This window comes from Lepidochelys olivacea (assembly GCF_965140295.1).
Source record: "Lepidochelys olivacea isolate rLepOli2 genome assembly, chromosome: 2".
Taxonomy (NCBI): Eukaryota; Metazoa; Chordata; order Testudines; family Cheloniidae; genus Lepidochelys; species Lepidochelys olivacea.
The window spans coordinates 168,359,822-168,385,619 of NC_140412.1; the positions used below are offsets into that span (position 1 = coordinate 168,359,822).

The 25,798-nt window shown below is 40.2% G+C and overlaps 1 protein-coding gene across 1 annotated transcript in view; it reads right to left on the reverse strand.

Annotated features, from left to right (window-relative positions):
• Positions 1-235: 235 nt before the first annotated feature.
• SPMIP7 (sperm microtubule inner protein 7) overlaps positions 236-25,798 on the reverse strand; it is a gene marked incomplete at its 5' end in the record, with an annotated part of 34,468 nt that continues 8,905 nt past the window's right edge. The window contains 6 exons of the mRNA XM_084621104.1: positions 236-393; positions 4,229-4,336; positions 19,986-20,093; positions 20,624-20,665; positions 21,751-21,818; positions 23,640-23,778. Coding sequence (XP_084477230.1) covers positions 270-393; positions 4,229-4,336; positions 19,986-20,093; positions 20,624-20,665; positions 21,751-21,818; positions 23,640-23,778 — 589 coding nt within the window. The 3' untranslated portion in view covers positions 236-269. The remainder of the gene's footprint in view (positions 394-4,228; positions 4,337-19,985; positions 20,094-20,623; positions 20,666-21,750; positions 21,819-23,639; positions 23,779-25,798) is intronic.

Sequence of the window (25,798 nt, forward strand, 5' to 3'; positions counted from 1 at the left end):
TTAATACTGAAATTCAATACAGTAATTATAGTTCAAACCGTGACGAGTCCTCCTACTTCTCAAATTATTTTAACCATAAAAAATAGCAAGTCATAAATACTGAGTATAGTAAGAACATGTAATAAAGACTAGCATGTCCACACAGACACCCACTTCTGTATTCTTTTACTATGGTTCCATTTTTAAGGTGTACGTACTATACACATTTCCTTCCTTCCCACCATTAGCCATTGGGACTCACAGTCACACTGGCAGCAGGGCTGGTATTGTTAAACCTTTATAGTTTCTCTTTCCACCTTGTTGAAAGAATTTTGAGGATAAACTGGAGTAAGTATTTGAGACAAAGGGCCCTGGTGATTGAATCGAGATGAGCGGCCACACTTTGCTATGTATCTGCAATTACAAAAAGAAGAAAATCTCTTTTAAAAATAATCTTTTTTCATATTTCTCAGAAACACATTCTTTGCTAACCGTTGTGACCACTGACTCTGGAGAAAATGTATACAATTCACAACAGTTCCACACTATTAGATTCAGCCAGCTCAACAATGGTGGCAGGAAATTCATCAAAGTTGTCTTTGGTGGCACTCTCCCACATCCAGCCCAGGCAAAGTGTTCCATTGTATTCTGAGGTGTTATGGTGAAGACATAGAGCCAGATTCTGACAGCATGTAGCTAGCAGTGAATCCCCCTGGCATAAGAGAACTCCTAGCTAGCATAAAGCTGGCATAGGCAGTTCCTACACCAGATGTCCCCAATCCCTGGCATACAGGCCATTTAAGGACCCTATACCTGTGATGTAGAAAGATTTAGAAAGTTTAGAAAGTTAGAAAAATTTCTCAGTTATTGTAATTCTCATCAGGGCCTGGGTTGGTGCAGAAAAGACTAGATTCAAGAAGCTGTAACTTCCTGGCTCCCCCTGCTTCTCCTGCACTAAGCCCAGATTGGCTGTAGGACAGAACCTGGCTCATTATGTCTTGTGGTGGGAGCAATGGCTGCGGACTCAGGTTTTACAGATTGTATGAGTGCCAACTCATTTGCTTTCACTGAGAATACCAAATTTGTTACTGCTTTCCCATATTTTCCTTAGCAGAATTAATTTATGTTACACTGTATGTACCTATGGGATACCTACCACACGTACACATGAGTGACTCAAATTCTGCCTTTATTTACACTTGTATAACCCCACAGATTTCAATGGGTGGATTGCATTGGGTGTAAATCAGAGCAGAATGTGGTCCTATGTCTTTTAAATCCTACTTTACCTTTTGTGCACTTCCCCAAACAAATCCGTTCTCCTCTTCTTTAAAGCTCCCTTTCGTGTTCTTACAAAGTGCCACTTGCTCAAAATCCAACAAACAGCATGCTGAAAGGAACCAATCCTTCTCTCCAAAAGCAATCAAATGCTATGCACACTCAATTATGAGTTTACTACTTATTTAAACAAAATCAGTGGCAACCCTGTGTTGAAAAGATAAGAAGGCTTATACAGTAGAACCTCAGAGCTATGAACACTAGAGTTACGAAAGACCATAATGTTTTGTTCAGAATTACGAACACTTCAGAGTAACGAACAACCTCCATTATTGAGTTGTTCATAACTCTGAGGGTCTACTGTAATGATAAGATCATCATATTTATACCACACTATGTATTCCATGTGGATTTTTATTTGATGAATGGCTATGGACAGATATTTCAAACAGAGACCAAAACGTTAAAAGTTGCAAAACAAAAACATTCTACATTCTCTGTAACATTCCCTAGTAGATCATGTCTCAACAAAATATTTCTAATGCAGTATTCAGCTCCCATATTTCAATTGCACTAAAAGACATTGAAATGATCTATTACCCAACACCCCAGTATCTGAGCACCACACAAATAATAATAATAATTAATAATAAAAATACTTTATTTATAAAAGAATGATATTCACGTTCAAAGATGAAAGGACAATTTTGTGCTGTTGGATAGTCCATGTGACCCTATTGATTTCAGCAGATTTATGAGCAGCCTAAAGAATTTCACCCCAGATATTGTGCATCTCTATTCAAATTAAATAAAGTGCAGAAGTTGTCTAGAATATTGCCTGGTCTGTCCACAGCTGAAAGTTTAATGAACGTTCATGTAAAAAGTATATTAGCAGAAGACTACAGTAATCTCCTGTGTTGCCCTTAATTGTCTTTAAGTGGGAGTTACAGAACAATGAATCTATAGTGCTATGTCAAATGAGGTAGCCACAAAGATATCCATCACTGAGAGTCCTACATATCAATAGTGTTACAATAAGGGGAGTCCATAAAGACCAAAATGTAGAAACAAAATGGATCATCATCCATGAAAGCAATAAGAGGATGAGATAACCTCCCCACAAAAGGAGACTATGGGTCCATTAAAAAATACACTCCATTTCCTGGTTAGAGTGATCGGACCCAGAAATACCAGAATTCACCTCTCCATCACAGGTCATTAATGGCCCCATCCTGCGCCACTGAAATCAGTGGGACTTTTGCCATTAACTTAAAAAAGTGCAGGATGAAACCGTATGTGCTATTCTCCAATATGTAGTGTGCTGACCAATTCCTGGGTACTCATAGGATCTGCATTTTTGTTTTTAACACAGCAGTTTCAAATATAAGGCTATATTCTGCCATCTTAACTCATGGTGAATAGTATCTCACTCCATGAGTAATCCTACTAAAAGTAAAATATATCTGTTATTTACTCATAGAGAAAGGCATTTCTCAGTATGAGTAATGGTGCCAGAATCTAGTCCACAGTGCCTGTTTATACTCTCTCTCTCTGTGTCTTTCTCACACACACCCGTTACAAAAGCCCTGTGACTCTGCCTGGTTTCCAGAAACACCCCATTAGCACAGGACAAGAATCCTTTCACACATTACAGAAAAAAAAATCCATGCGCTGCCATATGGATTAATTTTTGCAAAATGTCATGACAAATTTTGTCCCTATTTTTAATGAGTGAAGTCCAATTGTAGAACCAGAGAAATGCTTAGTTGCACTGCTTACTGCATTTGCATGATAACCCCGCAGAAAGTCAAAGGAAATAACAGACATATTTTATTTTCTCAGATCGCATTTGCACCTGATTCTTTGCTTTTGAAATTTGATATTTGTCTGAATGCTGCCAGTGATCTCTGCAGAGGCACATCAGCATCCATGTGTGTGACATTTAAAAGTAACTTGGTCTTACAGCAAGCTGATTGAGTTCAGCTCGATTAGCCTATAAAATCTCAAAGACCCGGTTGTGTATTTTCAATCTTTATAACCTGAAAACTGCTATTATAGAAGAATGCCTATTTTCCAAGTATAGCCACAGAAGAAAAAGGCAGAGGTATCAGGAGAGAGTGCCAGTATGTCACACTCAGTCACCCGTTTTGACAGAGGAATTCTTTAGTAGCCAGTCAGCTCCCCCTGTACTGGTGAAAGTGTATATTGTCTTAAAACTAATCAAAATAAAAGAGTGTTTAAAAGATGAATGTCTTAGAAATTAGTGGAGACTTCAATGTCATCGTAAAGTCTTAGATCACTCTGGGAGAAAAAATAGTCCATGATCTAAAGGGGAGATACAAAAGCATATAGGGGAGAGGACAACAAATAATTATTAAATAATTCTCCAGCTGCTTCTGGGGAGGAAAGCAGGATAGAGAATCACAGGAGGGACTTTTACAATGAAAATGCTTGGCAAGGCGCTCAGCTACTGCAGTGATGAACCTGGTATAGAAGGGGAACACAGAGTGATGAAAACTGTAACAGTTTTCTGTGAGGAAAGCATCCATGTCTTCAGGGCTTCAGACCCGCCAACAAAATGCAACCTCATATTTGGCATTATTAAATGTAATATAGTCCAAAAAAATTCAGCACAGACAGATCTCAACCAAAACTTAAACACAGGGGTCATAATCTAGCCAACATATCCAATCATGTAACGTGGAAACAATCACTATTTCCTGGTTAAACTCAGCATTAATGTACATTTTAATGAATTCCTGTGGTAAAGCTTAAAAGGAATCGTGAAAACCAGGAACGATCTTAGATTGTCTTGGCAGCCACATGATTTGATTTGACGCGCAATATTTTTCTTTAAACCAAGGAAATGTCATGCTTCAAATTTAATTGTTCTTTAATTAAATAACTATAATTAGGACTTTTCCTCTAATGTATCTGAACAAATTGAGTAATACGCCTTACACTTACTTACCCATGCATTTGTGCAATTATCGATGGGGATGTTGATGGAAGATTAGAATTTGCCGGGTGGGTTGCTGTCCAATGAACCTTGCCAGTGTATCCAGGGATATTCGGAGTGCTACAGGAAAAAGTTAAAAGGGGGAAGGGCAGAAAAGGACTAAATTAAATGAGTACAGGCTTGAAATAATCAATCACAGACAGTTGTAAAACCACTAGCTTGTATTTCTATATCCAAGGTAGATAGGTGATACAGGGTGTAAATGTGTGATATTATATTGCATGAAAGCACCGGGCCTGATCCCCAACTGATATAAATTGTCATAGCTTCTTTGACATCAATGGAGCCACAATAATTTACACCACCTGAAGATCTGGCCCACAAGCTCAATTTTGATTACAGAGGGCAAAAATCCATTCTCCAGTGTTTCTCATCTTGTTTTGAAATGATGGGTTTTATTTGATTGTCTGTACATTACTCATGACCAAGAACAACATTTCACCAAGAGGAAAGAACTAGAAAAAGTGGTTCACAAAAGCACTAAAGCCAATATTTCAAACATGGATTACATTTTAGGTGGGATTTAGGTCCCAATTTCAAACATGGCACTTAGGTGACCTCCTTTTGGCAGCTCAGTCTGAAATTTTTGGCCTATGCCCAAAGTTCTTGCAACAGAGGTTCCCAAACTTTTTTTGCTGAATGCTCCCTGTGCTTTGGAGGTTCATGTCACATGTGCAGCTGCCTCTTTCTAAGAAACAGTATTTCCATGGATGCCTGAGGTCTGGGAGTCCAGCCCGCGAGCATCCCTTGTCAGGTACATGCTCCAGGTGGGTGATCCCAGCAGGACACCGAAAGCTGGACTTCACCCCTCTCCTTGTGACCCTAGGACTCCCCTGTGTCACTGACAGGCCACAGGCTTCTGTGGCCTTGGCACAATCCCCAGCACGCATAAGCAAGGGCCTGTGCTGGCAGGGAGAAATTACCTCCCGAGGGGACCCATGCACATCCGCTTCTGAAGAGATGAATGAGCTTGACTGAGTCACCCCTACTCCCTGCCCAGGAAGAGACCACTCCCCCTCTCTCCTTGTACCCTTCCTCCTCCTTGTGCTACCAGCCTGGCAGGAGCTGGCGACTCAGATAGTGAAACATATTCTTATTTTATCAACAATATTTTGAAGAAACAAGAAAAAATCCGTAACTAGTCAGGTCATTCGGTGCCCTGCTAAACTCCTTGTGCCCCCTCCCCCACAAGAAGGGGTTCCCCCAAGTTTGAAAACCGACATCCGACAACAATTCTACAGTTTTGCAAATTTCAGGTATGATTTCTGGTATATTATTCTGGGTGATTTTCCTAAAAAAAAATTTACATTGCTCCTGTTCTATTGGATACAAAGCATTGAAGCATCAATACATTTTTATCTTATACAAGCAGTTTAAGATGTTAGACGTATATTATTAAAAAATCCAATGTAACATCTGAATTTTTACTAGTGTCTTTAATTTAATCTTATTTAGCTATCCATATAAAGAAAAGAAACAAAGATGTGCAATGATACAATATGATTCAGGGAATCCATCCTGGATTATGGCCTAATCCAGTGGTTCCCAGACTTGTTCCGCCGCTTGTGCAGGGAAAGCCCCTGGAGGGCCGGGCCAGTTTGTTTCCCTGCCGCATCCGCAGGTTCGGCCGATCACGGCTCCCAGTGGACGCGGTTCGCTGCTCCAGGCCAATGGGAGCTGCTGGATGAAGCAGCCAGTACGTCCCTCAGCCCGCGCCACTTCCAGCAGCTCCCGTTGGCCTGGAGCAGCGAACCGCGGCCACTGGGAGCCGCGATCGGCCGAACCTGCGGACATGGCAGGTAAACAAACCAGCCTGGCCCGCCAGGGGCTTTCCCTGCACAAGCGGCGGAACAAGTTTGGGAACCACTGGCCTAATCCATCAAAAAAATTAAGCACATGTTTAACTTGAAGTACATAGGTAGTCTGGTTAGGACTACTCACTTTCTTAAAGATAAGTACTCGCTTAAATGCTTTGTTGGATGGGCAAGAGTGCTCAATACTTGGCAGGATTGAGCCTTTGTATATTACTTGATAATTCATACAAAATGAAATACACTGACAGTCAATGATAAAGAGAAAAGGAAAGTTTTCATGTGAGATGCAAACAGATTGAGGAAAGATTTTTAGCTATAGAGGGCAGCATAACTGAAAGATCAACTCCTAAATGGCAAGAGTTGTTGGGAGGGGAAGGAGAGAAGACAGAAGCAGGTTGAAAGAGAGCTGGAGGAGTAAAAGCATGTGAGGTCAGAGAGGGAGCCCATGCATAGTTTAAAAAATGTCCATTTTTATATGATATAGAATTAGGGGCAACCAGTTATTGGCATCAGTAGTTAACTATTTCCTGTTCTGCCAGCTCAAAATAGGTAACCATTGAACTATATATTTACCCAGACTGCCCATACACAAGCAGACAAGTCTTTCATGACAAGCTGTTTCTGCCTGTGACTCAGCTAAGTACAAGGGACTGTAAAGTACAAGGGACTATAAACCCTTTTGTGGGCTCGTACATTCTGCAAATAACAACAATGCCCATTTAGGAACTGCTTCCGAGGTGCTTTCTGACACCCGTGTGCTCCCTAGAAAAATAAATCTTAGAGCGTGAGATAGTACATAGCTATTAATTTTCAGTGCAATGACCAGAAATCCCTTTAAGCTAAATTCAGTGCAGGATTCAAGAATCGACTTATGGGAGAGGTGGTTTATTAAATAATTCTTTGGCTGTGTACCTAGGCAATTTTTTACTCTAATTTCTCATTGGGGTAGAGATAATGTTAAAATGCTGCATCTATAGAGTATGTGACACAGAGATAAAACATGACGTATTTGTTGGAAAATTCATTTGTCCCACAAGAGATTCAATCCTCTGGACCAGCTAAGCTGTGCTCAGCATAGGAACATCAGAGGGGAAAGGTGGATTTTATGTCATGCCCACTCAGATCCAGTGGCTGATGGAAGGCTGATCTGGTCAACAGTATTACACAGGAGTAGTTTTGGGGGTGCTCTATGTTATATCTAGCTACCCATGGCTCCAAGGGGCTTTTCATGAGTTTTTTTTCTTATCTCCTTTGTCATGCTCCTACATCAGCAGAGGTGGCTTGCAGCCAGGACAGCAACTCTATGCCACCTGAGGATTCCCTTTACTTATGAGGAATCACCACATAGCTGGTCAAACCAGCATTTCTGCTGCTTTGTGGCACCATCGCAGCACAAAGCAGCCTTAGCAGGCCTGAGGATCTGGGCTAATATTGGGGTACATTTTCTGAAATAGTTACAATGGTGTGTGTGCAAAACTCTGCCTTTTCGTGGACAAATGGACAATGATCTGGTTGCGTGCAGACCAGGCAATAGCACATACATATACTTATTTGCATGTGAAAATATCTAATGTGTGTATTCAAATACAGGGGTTTATAAGAACAATGGATACATTTGTGCAAACACATGCATTTAGCTATCTCGGATCATTTGGTCCATAAGGACTATTTTTAATCTTACTGTGATTGGAATTTTACTACCCCGATGATGTGATACTTACATTAGAACCTCAGAGTTATGAAAACCTCGGGAATGGAGGTTGTTCTGAACTCTGAAATGTTCGTAACTCTGATCAAAACGTTATGATTGGGGCTGAGTGGGGGTTGAGCACCCCCTGGGGAAAATTAGAAGCCAGCTTCTGGGTCCATGAAAAATTTTAAATCAAAATGGGGGTCCTCGGGTTGCTAAAGTTTGAGAACCACTTCAATATAATACTGTGTTAAATGTAAACTACTAAAATTAAAGGAAATGTTTAAAAATAATTGATAAGATAAGGAAACTGTTTCTGTGCTTGTTTAATTTAAATGAAGATGGTTAAAAGCAGCATTTTTCTTCTGCATAGTAAAGTTTCAAAGCTGCATTAAGTCAATGTTCAGTTGTAAACTTTTGAAAGAACAATCATAATATTTTGTCTCTGTCTCTTTGTGTGTCTCTGCTGCCTGATTGTGTACTTCTGCCAGATTGTGTACTTCTCCAAATGAGGTGTGTGGTTAACCGGTCAGTTCATAACTCTGAGGTTTCTACTGTAATAAGATATCATATAAGAATTGTTCATTAGACTCTCAGTTATAGAATGAAATGCTAATGACTTCCATGGAATTGCACCAGTGTGACAGAGAATTTGGGCCATTGCATGAAATCTCATAATATCTTGCAATATATCATAAGGCTAGTTGAAATTAACTCACATAACTACTGTATAATAGTGTAGACATCTGAGTCTTATTATGCATTGTGAAGCATCTGATTTGTAAAATCTTCCAACCTTTAAAGCTTGCAAAACCACCTAACCTAGCACTGCTAGTGACACAATTTAATTTCTTTCACTAACATATTTTCCTTGAAAAGAAGATAAGAGAAAAGCAACATGAATATCCAAATGTGCTATACAAACGGCAAAATGAGCGCGAGAGACAGTCCCAGATTCAGATTTGTTCTAGATTGTTGTCTGCCTTTTAGAAGTGATTCACAGAGTTAACATACTTCATAGCATGCTGAAGGATGTTACACTGAAAGAGGAGGAGGCTATGTAAAGAGAAGCTAAAAGTACCAGGATACTAAGAAAGCCTACACTACGTTAACCAGCTGCCCTCATGGGAACCTGAAGAAGGGATGCAGAAATGTGCTGCGGTTATGCGTGTGATAAGGTAGAAGAGACTGAGGTTAAAAAAATACCCCTTTGGTTTTTGTTTTTGGATCACGCTGTCTAGTTCTCTTGTGTTTTCTTTGCTGAGATGTTGAACCAGATCATCTCTGCTGAAAAAAACAACTGAGTGCCAGGCTACAACTGGCAACATGCAACACTCTTTGTGGTTAGGCTTCTCGTCATCAAGTTTTCTTTCTGTCACCATGACGTTTCTCTCATCTTGCTCAGATGCTTCCTTGTTATTACACTAGCAGCCCTCACTCCCCACAAAAAACAAAACAAGCCTCCACCATATTCAATGCATAAGCAATTGAAGCTGTACAAGGCCTAAGATTTCAAACAGAAATTGGGTGCATCCATTTGTGGTTGCCCATTTTGAGACACTTTAAAGGGGCCTGATTATCAGAAAGTGCTCGGTAACTGTTCTCTGAAAATCAGAAAATGGTTTAAGTTGGGCACCTGAAAACTGAGGCACTCAGAAAGAGTAATCACTTTTGAAAATGTAGGTTTTAAAGTTCCCTGTGCTTTAGCTTGAGTGGTAAACAGGTTCATGGTCATTGTTAACTCTCCCTGCAAAACAGAAACTTCTGCAAAAGAGTAATCTTTCACAGAGACTGCTAAATGATCATTATACACTGCTCTTAGAGCAGGGAAGAGCTCCCACAGCTCCTTATTCCTTCTTAGACCCTAGTGCTTCAGTTCCACAAACAGAAAGCACTGAATAAAGCCATAATGTGCTCACATGAAGCGTTAAAGAACACCTACAGTAGGTTAGAGTACCTAAGTCTGCTTCTGATCTTGTTTATATCTGTTTTACTTAGTGTGTGGTCTTACTTCTGATTTACATACATGTAAGATCAAAACTGGGTATTTTGTTAGTTACAACTGTGAAAAGCAGATGAAAAACACTACCATAAACTAATGGCATATTTTGATTTGGTAGTGTTTCACACTCACTTTGCACTAGTGTAAATGATAGAGCTGGGTGGGAAACAGTTTTCCTGTGAGAGTTTTCAAGAGTTCAAAATTTTTCCCATCCCAAAATGGAGGGAAAAGTTCTAAATCACAAAAATATTCACAAACTAATAATCCGAAAAAATCCTGGACTGGGTCAAATATAGTACACACGAACTAAAATCTTGAAATAAAAAATAGTTTTGAACAGAAAAATGTAACTTTTCATTTTGAAAATGTCAAAACAGGACTTTTTGATAATTTTGAACCCAATAATTTTTTTATTGGGAGATTCATCAAAATGAACCCTTTCCCGCAACAGTTTCAGTTTTGCCAAACTGTCATTTTCTGATGAAAAAGATGTTACTCAGAAAATTTCTTACTAGTTCTAGTAAATGAATACACAAGGTGAAAGACATTGGAAGGACCCTGTGTCTATCTAATTATGGTCTATGAAGTTTCTGTTATGACTTGAAGATGGTTCAGGGACACATAAAAACAGTGAGCTAGAGGCTGATCTCAACCCACGTGTATATTTGGAGTAACACAACTAAAGTCACGTGTGAGATCATAATCTGGCTCAGTGTGTTTAGGGCACTGACAGTAAGGGTGCTGATAAACTTGGAGGAACATCTACAAAGAAAGGGAATATAAGTTATCGGAGGAGAATGGTTTGAGTGCAGGACTTGGAACTCCAGGGGCTTTATCCTTTAGAGACTGCATGTACAGAGCTCCCACTGCAAACAAAAGCTTGCAGGAGTGGGTCTTCGAAGAGCTAATTCTGCCTCTGACACCAACATCAACTGTGGCCTTGCACGAGTCACTTAACTTTATTTCCTCAATTTTCATATCTGGAAAATAAGTGTAACTCTTACTGGACAGAAGTGTTAAGGAGATTAATTAGTTAACACTTGAAAAGTGCTGCTAAGCAGAAAGTCTTAAATGTTAGTTAAACAGTGTGTGGGTGTGAGTGAGTGACTGCATGTAGCACTGCCCTCTACTGAAGGGAATGAAAACTGCTGATCTATTTGTCACAGGCCTTATATCAGGGGTGGGCAAACTTTTTGGCCTAAGGGCCACAACTGGGTATGGAAATTGTATGGTGGTCCACGACTGATCACGAAATTGGGGGTGGATTGCATGGATTGGGGGAAGGGATAGCTCAGTGGTTTGAGCATTGGCTTGCTAAACCCAGGGCTGTGAGTTCAATCCTTGAGGGGACCATTTAGGGATCTGGGGCAAAAATTGGGGATTGGTCCTGCTTTGAGCAGGGGGTTGGACTAGATGACCTCCTGAGGTCCCTTCCAACCCTGATATTCTACGACTCTATGAGGTGAGGGCTGTGGCTGGGGATGAGGGGTTGGGGTTGCAGGAATGTGCTCTGAGCTGGGACCAAGGGATTCAGAGGGAGGGAAGGGATCAGGGCTGGGGTAGGGAGGTGGGGTGCAGGCTCTGGGCGGCGCTTACCTCAAGCAGCTCCAAGAAGCAGTGTCATGTCCCCGCTCCGGCTTCTATGTGCGAGGCGCGGCCAGGTGGCTCTGCGTGCCACCCTGACCACAGGTGCCGCCCCTGCAGCTCTCATGGGCCATGGTTCCCAGCCAATCGTCGCTGTGGGAGCAGCATGGGGAACCACTTGGCTACCCCTATGCGTAGGAGCCCGAGGGGGGACATGCCACTGCTTCTGGGAGCTGTGTGGAGCAAGACAAGCCCTCCACCCGACTCCTTGGTTGGAGCGCCAGAGCAGGGCAAGCCCTGGACCCCACTCCCCGGTGGGAGCTCGAGGGCTGGATTAAAACATCTGGAGGGTCGGATGCGGCCCCTGGGTCGTAGTTTGCCAGTCCCTGCCTTATATTGTTAATGAGTGCCAGATAACCTTATTTAGCTCAGGAGGCAAGGGCCAGTGCTTTGAAGCAAGAGAATTTGAGTTCTGTCCTGACTGCTGTGTAGTTCCAGGAGGCTGTGATACGGAGCAGTGTGAATAACAGAAAGTGATGTTTGTTACAATATGTAAGGTACAAAAACAGTGAGAGACAGATGCAGCATTAAAGCTGCCACTTCAGGCGATCTGTTAGCTCTCACTTTAAGAAACTTTGCTATGTAAGTTGGAATTTACTAAGTGTTACTACATCATGCATTAGTTAGTTACAGCCGTGCCAGGAATAAAAAAAAATTGTTCATGCAGTGTCTGTCACACCAAGCGTTTACTGGTGCCCCCCACATGAATGCTACAGAGGAAATCCCCTTCAACAGTGTGGGAGTTTTTTCCATTGACCCTTAGAACACCTGCAGAACTAAAATATCACTTAGACCATACTCTCATTGCAACAGCTGATGGGGGAAGGGGTCAGATAAAGGAAAAAGCTGGTGGCTGGCAGATGGAGGAGAAAAAGACCTATAAAGACATTTAAATAAACAGAGTAAGGTGGCGTCATGAATCCATGTGCTAAAGTTAGAACAGAGTTTTCTCTTGGTATTGAAAATTAACCTTCTTATGCATTTTTGAATGAAATATTTTTGTTTGTTAATTAACATGAAAATTAATTGTGTCATTACTTATAATATTCATAAATGATCTGGAAAAGGGGGTGAACAGAGAGGTGGTAAAATTTGCATGATACAAAATTCCTCAGGATAGTTATGTCCAAAGCTGAATGCAAAGAGTTACAAAGCGATCTCACAAACTTGGGTGACCGGGCAACAAAATGGCAGATGAAATTCAATGTTGATAAGTTCAAAGTAATGCACATTGAAAAACATAATCCCAAATATACATACAAAATGATTGGGTCTAATTTAGCTGTTCCCACTCAAAAGAGAGATCTCGGACTCATCGTGGATAGTTATCTGAAAACATATGCTCAATGTGCAGTGCCAGTCAAAAAAAGCTCACAGAATGTTAGGAACCATTAGGAAAGGGACAGATAAAAAGACAGAAAATAGACAAATGCCACTATATAAATCCATGGTAGTCCACATCTTGAATACTATGTGCCTTTCTGGTTGCCTCATCTAACAAAAGATGTACTAGAATTGGAAAAAGTGCAGAGAAGGACGACAAAAATTTTTAGGGTATGGAAAAGCTTCCATGTGAGGAGAGATTAAAAGGACTGGGACTATTCCTTTTAGGAAAAAAAAGATGACTGAGGGGGATGGGACAGGACGACCGGGGATGGATCACTTGATAATTGCCCTGTTCTGTTCATTCCCTCTGAAACACCTGGTACTGGCCACTGTCAGAAGACACGATACTGGGCTGGATGGACCACTGGTTTGACCCAGTAAGGCCGTTCTTATGTTCTTATCATTTTCTTTTTATTTATTGGGAGGATGGATTTCAAAAGCAGCTAAGGAATTTAGGAGCACAAATCCCATTGAATCTCAGTGGGGCTTGGGTTCCTAAATCACTTTGATGTTTTTGAAATCTCCTCCTTTGTGTAACTAGCTCACATGACTTGCCTTACTCTTTGAAAATGCACAGGAATTGGAGTTTCACCAGCAATCCCACAGTATGCATGTTTGCAAGAGGAGTTCACCCGGACATAGCCAAATTTTGAAAAATACTCAACAGCCAACAGATCTCATTATGACACTGGGCCAGTTCTTCATAATAGCTCAGCACCCAACAAGCATCCAGCATACTGAACTCTTCTGGAAATCTGGCCCTAACTGTAGCTGTTGATTTATTTTGAAAATCTGGACCACAGTCCACTTTTCTCATTATCTCATTACTCATAACTTCTCCCTGCCTGACAGTTGGCCAGCTACGTAATGTACAAAAACAGCTTCATTATTCATTTTTTACAAACAAATAAAAAAACAAGCAAACTAGTTAGTTCAGCTTGTTTCAAACCCCAAAGTAGCTCCAGAATAAATGACAAAGGCCCCAGTCCGTCAAAGCACATAAACATGTGGTCAATTCCATCCCTATAAGCAAAGCACTTACACACCTGTGTGAGTCCCATCAGCTATAATGGGACTTATGCAGGAGTGTAAGTGCTTTGATGAATTGCGGGCAGGGAGAAGAGATAAAGAGAAGGAAAAGAAAACAAATATGAAAACAGGAAGTAAGGAGATAAGTGCGAAGAGCAGGAGGAAGCCAGATAAAAGTGACGGGGAGGGACAAGACACACAAAGAGCAGACCTAACAGCCATGGTGTTAGTGTTGCCCAACATACTTTTTTGGGGCAAAATTATATAGAAAACTGGCAATAAATAACCAGAACATTTACTTTGGAAGCTCACTTGACTATCACACACACAGAAAAGTTTTATGTCTGCCCGTTTGCTTTTCTAATGACATGTATTTCACCCTTTCTTAAAATCCTAGGTGCTTCCAGTCCTCAGACATGTGTTCCAATGTAATAAAGGTGAAAGAGGAAGGATGGATCAAACCCAGTGTGTTTATAGCCAGCTCGGGAGTGAAACTGCAAACAAAATGTCCTTAACAATGGCCTACTCAGGGCTGGCCTGGTGATATGCAGTGCATTTGCCATTTGGGATCTCTTACTGGGTGACGAGGAGCAAGAGATTACATTGAGAAATCAATTTCCAGGTCTCTCTCATGGCAACGCAGACTGATCATGCTAGGTCACTGAGCCAGACCACAAATATGATTTGGATTAATATAAATATAGGTTCAGAAGTTTAGCATCTGTGGCTAAGTCACAGGTTCCTTATATGGGAGTGGGGTTCCACTAGTTATTTTGTGTCTGATTCACACAGGGAAAAAATGGTTTATGAGAACAAATACATCTCTGTATCTTTATTTGTATTTCACGCTCAATGAATTTTTTAACAGACCACGCTTAAAACAGTATTATAGAGGAATTCCAGTCTCGTGATTAAGGCACTGGACTGGGATTCAGGAAATGTGGGTCTGATTACTGGGTCTGCCACAAATTCTCTGTCCAACTCAGCCAAATCACTTAATATCTCTGCATCTTGGTTCCCCATCTGTAAATTGGAATAGTACTATTTCCTGGTTACACAGTAATCTCTTCAGGGCAAGGACTATATTATGTCTATGTATAGCATCTTACACAATAAGCCCCCAATCTTGGTTGGGGTCCTTAGTACCACAGTACAAATAATAATGACCAGAGTTTGTTTTTTTCTAATTCCTTTAAAAGTAAAAAGATGGCTTTCTATTCCCCAACAGGGGAGAACGGATGGGCCCAAGAGGAATACACTAACCTGCTCACCACCTCTCTTCCCCTTTGTCTCTGCAATCTGGCCCACTGTCTGCCCCTGAAGAACTGGTTTCAGATTTGTTACTGCTCTTATTGATAAATACTTTCTTGCAGGGCCTGGGGAAGAACATGAACTTGCCCCAGAGCACTACATGAAAGTGATGTCATCACCTTAGTGCTTGACACAGGAATTGCACCTGATCTTTAACAAAACATTGAAAGTGACTTACTATATAAACTGTGTCAAATGCAGTGGGAAAAAAACAGAAAATTATTTTTCTGTTATCTGTTTAAATTACAGTAAGCTTACCATTTAATACTAGTATGTACCAAATAGTAGGTAAGGCCTAACAATAGTGGGTACAGAATTCTCAGATGGAAGTTTGATTTGCAAGACTCTTGCTTTCTACAGCAGCCTATGAGATTTCCAGCTATGTATTTGTCAGTCCTTCTGGCTACAAAAAGTCCACTTCACCTACAGTAACAGTTTATATTTCTGAGAAGCAGGAAAAGAGGGACATGGCAAATAGAGAATGCTGGGAATGTGGGCAGGGAACGTGGTGCTTATTTGGACAGTGCCACCACTTCAGTTTCAAGGGATATGTCTACACTGCAATAAAACACCCACGGCTGGCCCATGTCAGCTGACTGGGGCTTCTGGAGCTCAGGCTGTGAGACCATAAAACTGAAGTGTAGATGTCCAGGCTTGGTCTGGAGTCTGAGCTCTGCAACCCTGTGACAGGGGAGGGTCCCTGAGTCTGGGCTTCAGCCCAAACCTGGATGTCCACCTGCAATTCTATAGCCCAGCAGACCAAGCCCTGTGAGCCTGAGTCAGTTGACATGGGTCAGCCATGGGTGATTTATTGCAGTGTGGACATACCCATAGGGTTAACATAGTGACCATATATTTTAAAAAATGTATTTCAGGATAACCATTTTCTATTCTTTTGTGCTTCAACTCAACCAGAAGTTATGAATGATGAAGACTGGATGAAATTCTATTGGATGAAATTCAGTGTTATGCAGGAGGACGGACTAAATGATCATAATGGTCATGTCTGCCCTTAAGATCTATAAATTTATAATCTTTTATTTAGGCTTAGTGGATATGGTGTCTATACTAGGAGTCAGATTCTGATCCCCTTAATCACAGGGAATAGCATCTTAATCTGCAAATAGTGCCACTGAAATTAGTAGGGCTACCTGAAGAGTAAGGTGCTACTCAGAGTGAGTAAGGGTAGCAGCACTTGACGCTATTTAAAGTAATGTGCATTCTGCATTAAATTAATAGAGATGACTGGACCTAATGATTACTAGAGAACACAACAAAACCAGCCATCCCCATACCTGCTACAGACATTTGTTTAGCATATGTTCTGAAATTTGTGATGCAGGCCCATCTCTCTGACAAGGGGAATTTGCCTTTTCTGCAGAACAGAGGGGGGACATTTTTAGAGCTTATTTTTACCACAAAAAAATATACCTCCTGTGGTTTCCTTACAAATGTGGACTACCCCAGATCACTGAAAACTATAGAAAGATCTAGCCAATGAGAAACTACACAAAAAACAAGTATGTTCATCTTTTGTTTTACCACCTTTATGTGTTACCCCAGCTTTCCAGGTAAGTGCTTCTGACCAGCTCAGCTTGCTTAAGAAAAATTCAGGAAGGACATAACAAGAAAAAAAATATTTTCAAGTTCATAATGTAAGTAAAAGGAAATCATATATTTAATAGAATATAAACAGCTTTTATAAACTCAGAGGACATCTAGTGGCCAAAGCTAGTACTCACTTGTTTAGCATTATAACACTCAATCTTATCATGAGACATCCCAGTTTTCCGTGACCAAAAGCCAAAATTCTCTGGTAAAAAAACATTAAAATCTGCATTTTTCCATGATTAAAATGAAACGCTGAACTTTAGTTTCCTTAGCCACAACCAGGATAACAGTATTTCTTGTTTTGGACCAGGACAGTCTCCTTTTTAAGCCCTGTCCCAGACGTCCTGACTTTTTTGGCAAAACTGGGCAAAAGCAAATGGGACAAATGCCCAGTTTTGCCGTTGGGGGGCACAGAGCAACATTTTGTGGGGGCTTGGGCTGTCAGTCCCTGCCCCAGGCAGCTCAGGCCAACCCTGTGCAGTATCCTGTTTTCACTTTGGGAAATACGGTCACCCTAACTTTCATTAAAATTAGTTAATATGTTTTCATTTTTTCACAAAACATAAAAACTAAAGATTCTCTGTAAAAATGCAAATTCTGTGTTTTTCCCCACGACAAACAGATTTCTAGGACTCCTAATTATCATTTAGAAACAATGCCTTCTTTTTTCTATCTATGGACTTGTTCATTAATATTGCAGTGTAACACAGTAATAGTCAGTTATATACTAATTTAGGATTGGACTTTTCCTTACTCTTCCCCCTTCACCCCCCGCTCTCCCCCGCGGGGAAAAACAGAATGCTGAATTCCAGAAATTGCCGTCCTTGTAGTATGCCTCAGAAAATTCTACATCTCCTTGTAGTGGTTTTGTTAAGGACGTTGTATTAAATGCATCTGATGTGACTTGACTTTTTATTTGTTTAATATTGTGATTCTGTGCATGTCACAAAAGAATACGGCTATATAGCCATGTATCCTATGTATGCAGAGTGATAGCGTACATAAATTGCTACATTCTTCTCCAAAACTATTGAGTTCTTATACTTGTTTCTCCCAGGACTTTACCCTGTTATGTTTATTGAAAGTATGGTAAAAACTAAATCTTTGCCTTGAAAGGTTTACAGCGTCAAGAAGATTATAGTTAGCAGTAGGTATTAGGTGTCCAACCTTATACACATATGACAAAATTTTTAACTCAGGTGCTTAGTATCAAGCACAACTATTCATATTTAGACACCTAACAAGTGACTTTTCAGAAGTGATGAGCACTTCTAGTGCCAATTTCTAGCTCTTATTTTAATCAGTGGGAATTGCTCAGCGTCGGCCTTATCTGAAGCCCATTAAAATTAATGGAAAGACTTCAAGACTTCAGGGGACTTTGGACTGGGGCCCCTAACTTTGGAAAGTAAAATTTGAAAATGTTGGCCCCAGAAATTGGTTTTAAGGGTACGGTGTGTCTGTATCTCCCACTGACTTCAACTGGAGTTCTGGATGCTTAGCCCCTCTGAAAATCAGGCCTGTGATATCTAAAGTTGAGAACCTGAAAACAGAAGCATCCAAACTTAGAAACTACTTGTGAAAAACTGGGTCTGAGGCCATGATCCAAAGCCTCATTGAAGTTAACAGGAGCAGTCTTTCAATTGACTCAGTAGTAGATGTGGGTGAGGCCCTAATGGCCAGATTTACACAGGTGCTCAGGCACCTAAACACACAGATAGATGCATAGTGGGGCTTTCAAAAGCATCTAAGCAGGTTAGGTCCTAACTTCCATTGAAGTCACCTTTGTAAATCTGGTCCTAAGTGTTTTTCCCCAGTGGATCAACAGCAAAGGAAGGAATATATAATCCCTTATATATAACGTTTTCTGGCTCCAAACACTGTTCCATAGCCGCTGGACCATAAATAACACATTATAGAGACACAATGGTGTATAGGCACTATCGCAAGTAGTCTATACCTCCCAGTGTCTGCACTATCAGAGCAGATTTAGTTTGACAGACAACTGTGGGTAAGCTATTACAAACATGTTCTAGTATCATGGATAACACCACACTACTGAGGGATGGATATAAATTTACATATTTAACTTACATTAGTACAAATGTTTTCCAATCACAAAGATATTTTTCTTTACATATTTAAACCAAGGTCATTTAGCAAAATATCAATTAAACGTTCCATGAAAAGGAGTAAAATAGTTACAAGAAAATGCCCAGATTCCATGTCACTCATTTCTCCTCCATAGGGAATCAACCTGCATTGCCCTAATATCTGCCAGCAGAGGAGTGACAGTATTAAGCAGACATACAGTATGATATTTGCCATAATAATTCTTATCCAACAGAATATACACTTGGTGAAACACAGGAATTAATGAGGTTGAGAGGTGCTTCTAATTTATTTATCTTTTTCCAAAGTAACCCATCTATAGAATTGTAAATTAATGAAAACAGAAGCTTCTGCTTAACTTCATTTTCTCTGAAGTGCTTATTAAAGCAGTTTCAGGAACAACTATACCACAGGAAGTCTAATTTGGATAATGAATAAAAAGAGGCGAGAGAGAAAAAAAGCAAGACAGCTGAAAAAGCATCAGGTTTCTGAAAGATGGAAAAAGGTTTACTCTGAATTTCTGAAGGGCCAATGTTATTCCAGTTTTACATTACATCACCTCTACAAAAATGAGTAGCACTGTTCAGCACCAGATTGGAGTAGAGTAATGGAGAATCAAGCCCTAGGGTTCTGTGATGAATTCATTCATAGGTTAGGCTGCAGGTGGGAGATATAATCTAACACAAACATGAAGGATAAAGTTTGCCACACTGTACAAGATAATCCTATTAGCAAAATCTCCCCCCATCTTGTAGCTGCTGCTGTGACTACATTTTTTGTATCCAGACAGAATTGTCTTTTAAATTGGCTCAAATTGATCCATGTTTAACTACATTGTATTCTAATGGCCATTGAAGTCAATGGCTATCTTTCCTTTGACTGTAATGGCCTTTGGTGTGCTCAGTGAGCCACACAGTGAAAACCCTCTGGTACCTAAAACCCAACAATATCACTTGTGCAACAGACCCTCATACAGATCCCTCCATCCAGGATAGGGAAAATCCTATGTCCTTTCTTGTGCAAGACCAGGGCCTTGGGCCCTTTTCTTCTTTTCAAGATGACTAAAACTCCAGCAGTAGTTATAGTAAAAGCAAGGTAATAGAGGCAACATACTGAGCAGTTCTTGTGTAGCGAGGTTTTGAAGTTCGAACACTGCCAAGAGTAATCACATCTACACTGGCATTGTCTAGGTCTTCAAAATTCTCTGCACCAGCACAGCCACTGTTTGAATAAAAAGGAAAAGCAAAGACATATACATTATTCATAAGACAGCTGGCAGAGGCAGCTGAATCATACTTCAAGCTCCACATCTATAGTTATTTATTAAAATGGTCCACAAGAAAATACATGGAGATGAACTAGCCTTTGTGCAGTAATGTCCCAAGACAAAAACAAACACACAGAACCAGGAGCATATAATTAATGACAACTCTACCACATATGTGCAGTGATCAGTTTCGGGAAAGCTGGAAGTAACGTGAGAAACATCTGTCATCCCTATTTTTTTTTGACGTTTATACTGTGCCATAGTAAAGTATGATACCATTGAGATGAGGACACAATAGATCCTCATTCTTAACTCACAATATTGTAAATGAGGAGTAATTCCACTGAAGTCAGTGGAGTTACCCAAGAATAAGCAGAGGAGAATAGTCAAGCTGCAAACCTTGCATTACGAAGATGAGACAAATGGGCTGATTGCATTAAATCAAAACTGAAAAAATACATAATGTTGCTAAATCTTTACTTACGTGTAGAGAGGAATATGTTGAGTTCGAGAGCTTGGGCTTACACTGTTAAGAAAAATGCAAGATATATTAGTTATTAGAAAAAAGATGGAACTGATTTAACTGATTATTATGTTAAGCAAACTTTTTATGCAGCAAACATGAAAAGATAAAGAGGAAGTGACTTAGAGACCTATTTTTGAGGATGCACAGGAGTGGCAGAGACAAGTCCAAGTTTTGCTTTTGGAATGACGGGGGTGAAGGGATGAGATCAAGTAGTGGTGAATGATCTTTGTGCTGCGGGGCTGGCATATATGTGAATGTCCCTATTCAGCAGGCAGAGTTTTGGGGTTTCAAACCATATCACAGGTAATTGCTGTTTCAGTCACTGTGTGACAAAGCATTTTAATAACTGAGCTGCTCTTCAGAGGGAAGCTCAAATCCCATGGACTTCAATAGGAGATATATCAATTTAACATCAGGCTTGAATTTGCTCTCTCTCTCTCACTCTGTCCCTCTTGTTCTGATCCATCACATTAGGGCTTTGCTGTCCTTCCCTTCTCACTCTGCCTACCTGTCTTTTCTCCTCCCGCCCTCACCCTACCGTCTTCTATTTAATCTGTCCCTGGCTCACTTCCCATCCTCTCTTTACTTGTCCCTGACTCGCCCTCTGAGCCCCTACTGATCTTTCCCTGTTTTCTCCTACTGTTCAGCTGAAATGCATTGATAATTTCTAACACTACGAAAAAGGACAAAGTCTTGGATTTTGTAAATATATGCTACTTGTAAAATCTTTACAATAAAAACGCACCTGTCCATGAAACAGTCAGAGGTGCAGCAATTATACAGGAACTAGCTACTGGGAACCTCTCTAGTTACGTTTTCATGTCTAATCCTCCCACAGGATATATCTCAGGTATATTTTTCAATAAAATTATTAATGGAATATCTTTAACCTCTCTGATTACAGCAGGTTGGTGAAATGTACAATCACTGCAAGCTCAGCTGACATCACAATACACAACATGGAATCTGTGTAACTATCTTTGAAAAAAGAACTATACCATACACAGAGAGATAAACATGGTGGAGATAAACATAAAGGAAACATGGTGATTAAAAGACAATTAAAATATAAAAAAGAAACTTACAAATCAATTGGTTTTTGTGGTGAAGTAAAAGATCTTGTTTGAAATCTGTCCCAGAGGCCCCCAACAATCTAGAATCACAATCAGAATGCTTCTTGAAACATGAGCTCTGTGTAACACAATATCACTTAATTAGGTAAGCCGGATATATTTTTATGTGCTGATCCTGCAATCAGATCTGCTGGCCTGCGCAGACCCAATTGCAAAACTGGGCTTTAGTTCCCAAAATATCATTAATTAGACAACCAAAAGGTAGTGTACAGTCTAGACCAAAAGATATGAAGTTTTGAATCCTCTTTTTTTTTTTGAGAGCTGACTAAATTGAATCAAGTTGTTAACATATTGGAAGTGTCAGCCAACTGGGATGAGGGCAGTCTAGCCTAGAGGCCAGGGTCAGAGCCATAGTCTATCATCAGGAGCCAAAGCCAAGGATCAAAACCGGAAGGCAGAAACTGATCTAGCAGAGCTGGGGGTCAAGCTGGAGTCCATGGTCAGGAGCTAGAGCCAAGGGTCAAACTGGAGGTCAGGAACTGGACCAAGCAGGATATCACGCCAGGAGGGGTTCAAGGCAGGGGCAGGACAGAGGCAAGGCTAGGTGCAAGGCAGGAGCAGCAGGAACAAGGTAACACAGGAGCAAACACAGAGAAGACAGCAAACTGTGGCTGCTGCTGGCCTAAGAGCCAGCCTGCTGGCCTCTGCAGCCAGTTAGGTTGCATGGCTAATCAGGCAGCTTGCTGCAGGCCAGTTGCACTGATAGGCTTCAGGGAGACTAGCTCTGTTGCAGGCCCTGATTCCTGACAGGAAAATTTCAAAATGAACTGTGTTTCTCATGCACTTTTCCCTCAAAGGATTTAGTGATTTAGGTTATAACAAATAAACTCCTCTGTCCTCAGGCAATTTGTAGATATTATAGCAGTAACCTTAGGACCCATTATTTTAACAATTAAAATAAATAATTACATGAAATAAATACATTATATGCTTTTTCATGCTACAGGATAATTTCTGCTCTCATTTTTCACTGATGTTTTTCTTTCTCTTCTTTGACACTTTGCATGTATTACCTATTTTAGAAAAGAGAAAAAAAGATGCCAGTCCCTGTGAAGCCAGCTGAAATGCTGCTTTCTGAGTCAAGTGGTAGAGTCTCCTCTATGAATACAGTGACCCTGCTTTTTACTTTTGAAAACTAAAGGAAACATCCTTGCATTTGTGAGCATGAATCCCATAGTTTTGGTACTGATTTTCTAAGCAGCCTGATGCATGCCTCATGGCACTTTGTTTTCTGTTTTGTGATGTATTTGCATGCAATTAATTTGACTGGGGAGGTAAGTAAGCTACAGGTTTTGTGTATAAAGCAGAGGGAGGAGACTTCCCACACTGTACACCCAAAAGTGCCTCGATCTTGTCCTGAAGGGGTGAGAGAATAGCTCATTCTCATGCCAATTCAAAACTTGGTCTCTGTTGGCTTCAAAACTTTTTGAAGAAAATTTCAATTAAAACAATTTTTTCCCATTTTCACTGACATTTTTAATGGAAAAGAGCCCATTTCTGCCCAGCTCTAAAGAAAAGGTTCTGATTGACTTCAGTGGGCATTGGATTTTCAGTAAATGGCTTTTGTGGCTTGTAAATGCTCCAGTTTCACATCCTTGAATTCTCATGAACTGACTCATTTACTACCCCTTTCTTTGTCAGATACAGAGTAACAAAACAAAAGATAGGCTTTAGCCATCAAGTCAGGATCCAGTTTTTGACTTTCCCAAACTACAGGAATGTTTGGATTTAGGGTATTGGTTTGGGCCTATTTCTAAAAGGTTATGACCCACAGGCCATAATTTGTGCGTATTTCATTAGCAAAAACCATAAACTGTCATTTTAAAAAAAGGTTCACTGACTTGGCTTATTTCTGGCGCAGGGTTGTATCTCTTTAGTGTAAAACACTGGGAGATGGGATCAGCCATCACTTCTACTGTTGATTCTAGCTGTGGGATTTTGGATGGTAATATCTTATCCCAAGGAACTTCTTCATAAGCTCTAGACCATTAATAAAAAAAAGAAGAAAGGGAACATATTTAAAACAATCATTAGAAGTGATGCATGGTGTGACATGTATAACTAGGGGATTAAAATGTACTTTGCATGTGAGGATTAGATTTTGTAATGCAATCTCCTAATAGTCTGCTAACATTATATTGGATCTGCACATGAGAACATATTTCAGAAACTGCAGAGAAAGAGTGATTTTTTTCTTGCTGCTCAGTGAAAGAGAATGAATGACAAAGACTTGCCTCCTGGAAGAGGAATTTTTAGCATACTGTGAGCCGCTAAAGCTAGTTAAAGTGGCCACACATGTTTTACCAAAATACTCCTTAGTTTATGGGAAGGAGCACTGAGTTAGGATCCAGGAGATCTTCTCTTCCACTGAACGCCCTTAGCAGGCTCCGCATTTCCCACCCTTCCTTTACAAGAGGCAAATACCATATCTTCTTATCTTGCAAACAGAGTAAATAAGGACTAGAGAGGTGGCCGAAAATTACAGATGAAGTCAGTGGCAGAGTTTGGGAGTAAATACAAGTCTCAGATGACAGTGCAGAATCTCATCTATTAAGCCACAGTGCCTCTCTGAAAAAAAAAAAAGTACCTGTCTATCTTAAGGTTTTATACTAAAAAGAAAAGGACAACTTGTGGCACCTTAGAGACTAACAAATTTATTTGAGCATAAGCTTTCGTGAGCTACAGCTCACTTCATCAGATGCATTCAGTGGAAAATATAGTGGGGAGATTTATATACACAGAGAACATGAAACAGTGGGTATTACCATACACACTGTAAAGAGAGTGAACACTTAAGGTGAGCTATTACCAGCAGGAGAGTTGGGCTGGGGGGGGGGGGGACCTTTTGATAATCAAGGTGGGCCATTTCCAGCAGTTGACAAGAACGTCTGAGAAACAGTGGGGGGTCGGGGAGAAATAAACATGGGGAAATAGTTTTACTTTGTGTAATGACCCATCCACTCCCAGTCTTTATTCAAGCCTAAGTTAATTGTATACAGTTTGCAAATTAATTCCAATTCAGCAGTCTCTCATTGGAGTCTGTTTTTGAAGTTTTTTTGTTGAAGGTTTTATACAGTCATCCACCACCATAGTATATGAGTACCTTCCATGTAAAAAAAAAGCAATAGAAAAATCTCTATTGGATTTCATGGAATCTCTGGCACATCTCTCTTTTTGGTGTCAAAACTCTGCTTGGGTTAGGTTTTTGTTTTTTTGGGGGGTGGAAGAGGGGGGAGAGGGGCTGGAGAATTAGTAGAGGTTTGGCCATAAAAGGGGTGTTTGAATTGTATCACTTATGATGGAAAGGTTTTCTAAAAGAGGAAGGCCTTGGAACATTTCCTAAAGAATCAGATCTAGGTGTTTGGGTAAGTTTTTAGGAACTCTATGCCCACCTTTGTCATGCATCTTTACATCCACAGATTAAAATGTGCATGTAAGTGTAAATCATAATTAGCTACATTTTTCAGAGAATACTATGGATAAGAAGCATGTCCTAGTTGGGATACCATGTTGCTCTTTTCAAGCAACATTATACTAACCCATCTGTGTATCCCATCAGCATGGACCATGGAATTCTGTTCTGGCTGCCAGGATTTGTGGAACATTTGTGTTAGATTTTCAGCATAGAATAAAGACATATGCAACCTGTTATTAGCCCATTATGTTCAGCAAAAATGATAATAACCTCACTCTAGGGAGGACAGTTATTTACGAGGTTAGAAGACATTAAAGAGTTTATAATATGATTAAGTAACTGCTAGCGAAAGGGACAGCAAAGCCTCTAGTACCAGCACATCTAAAATGAGCTATAAATTTATGACCAAAATGGATGCTTCTTTTAAGTAAGGCCCTATGAAATCCAATTTATTATTGTAGATTTTCAGATTTATTATTTTCTGATTGTGTTTTGTTTCCATTTAAAAATATAGTTCTTTATTTATATTTTTTTAATCAAAATTGCTTGATACATTGACAACAATTAAGTAGCCTTCCTATAAAT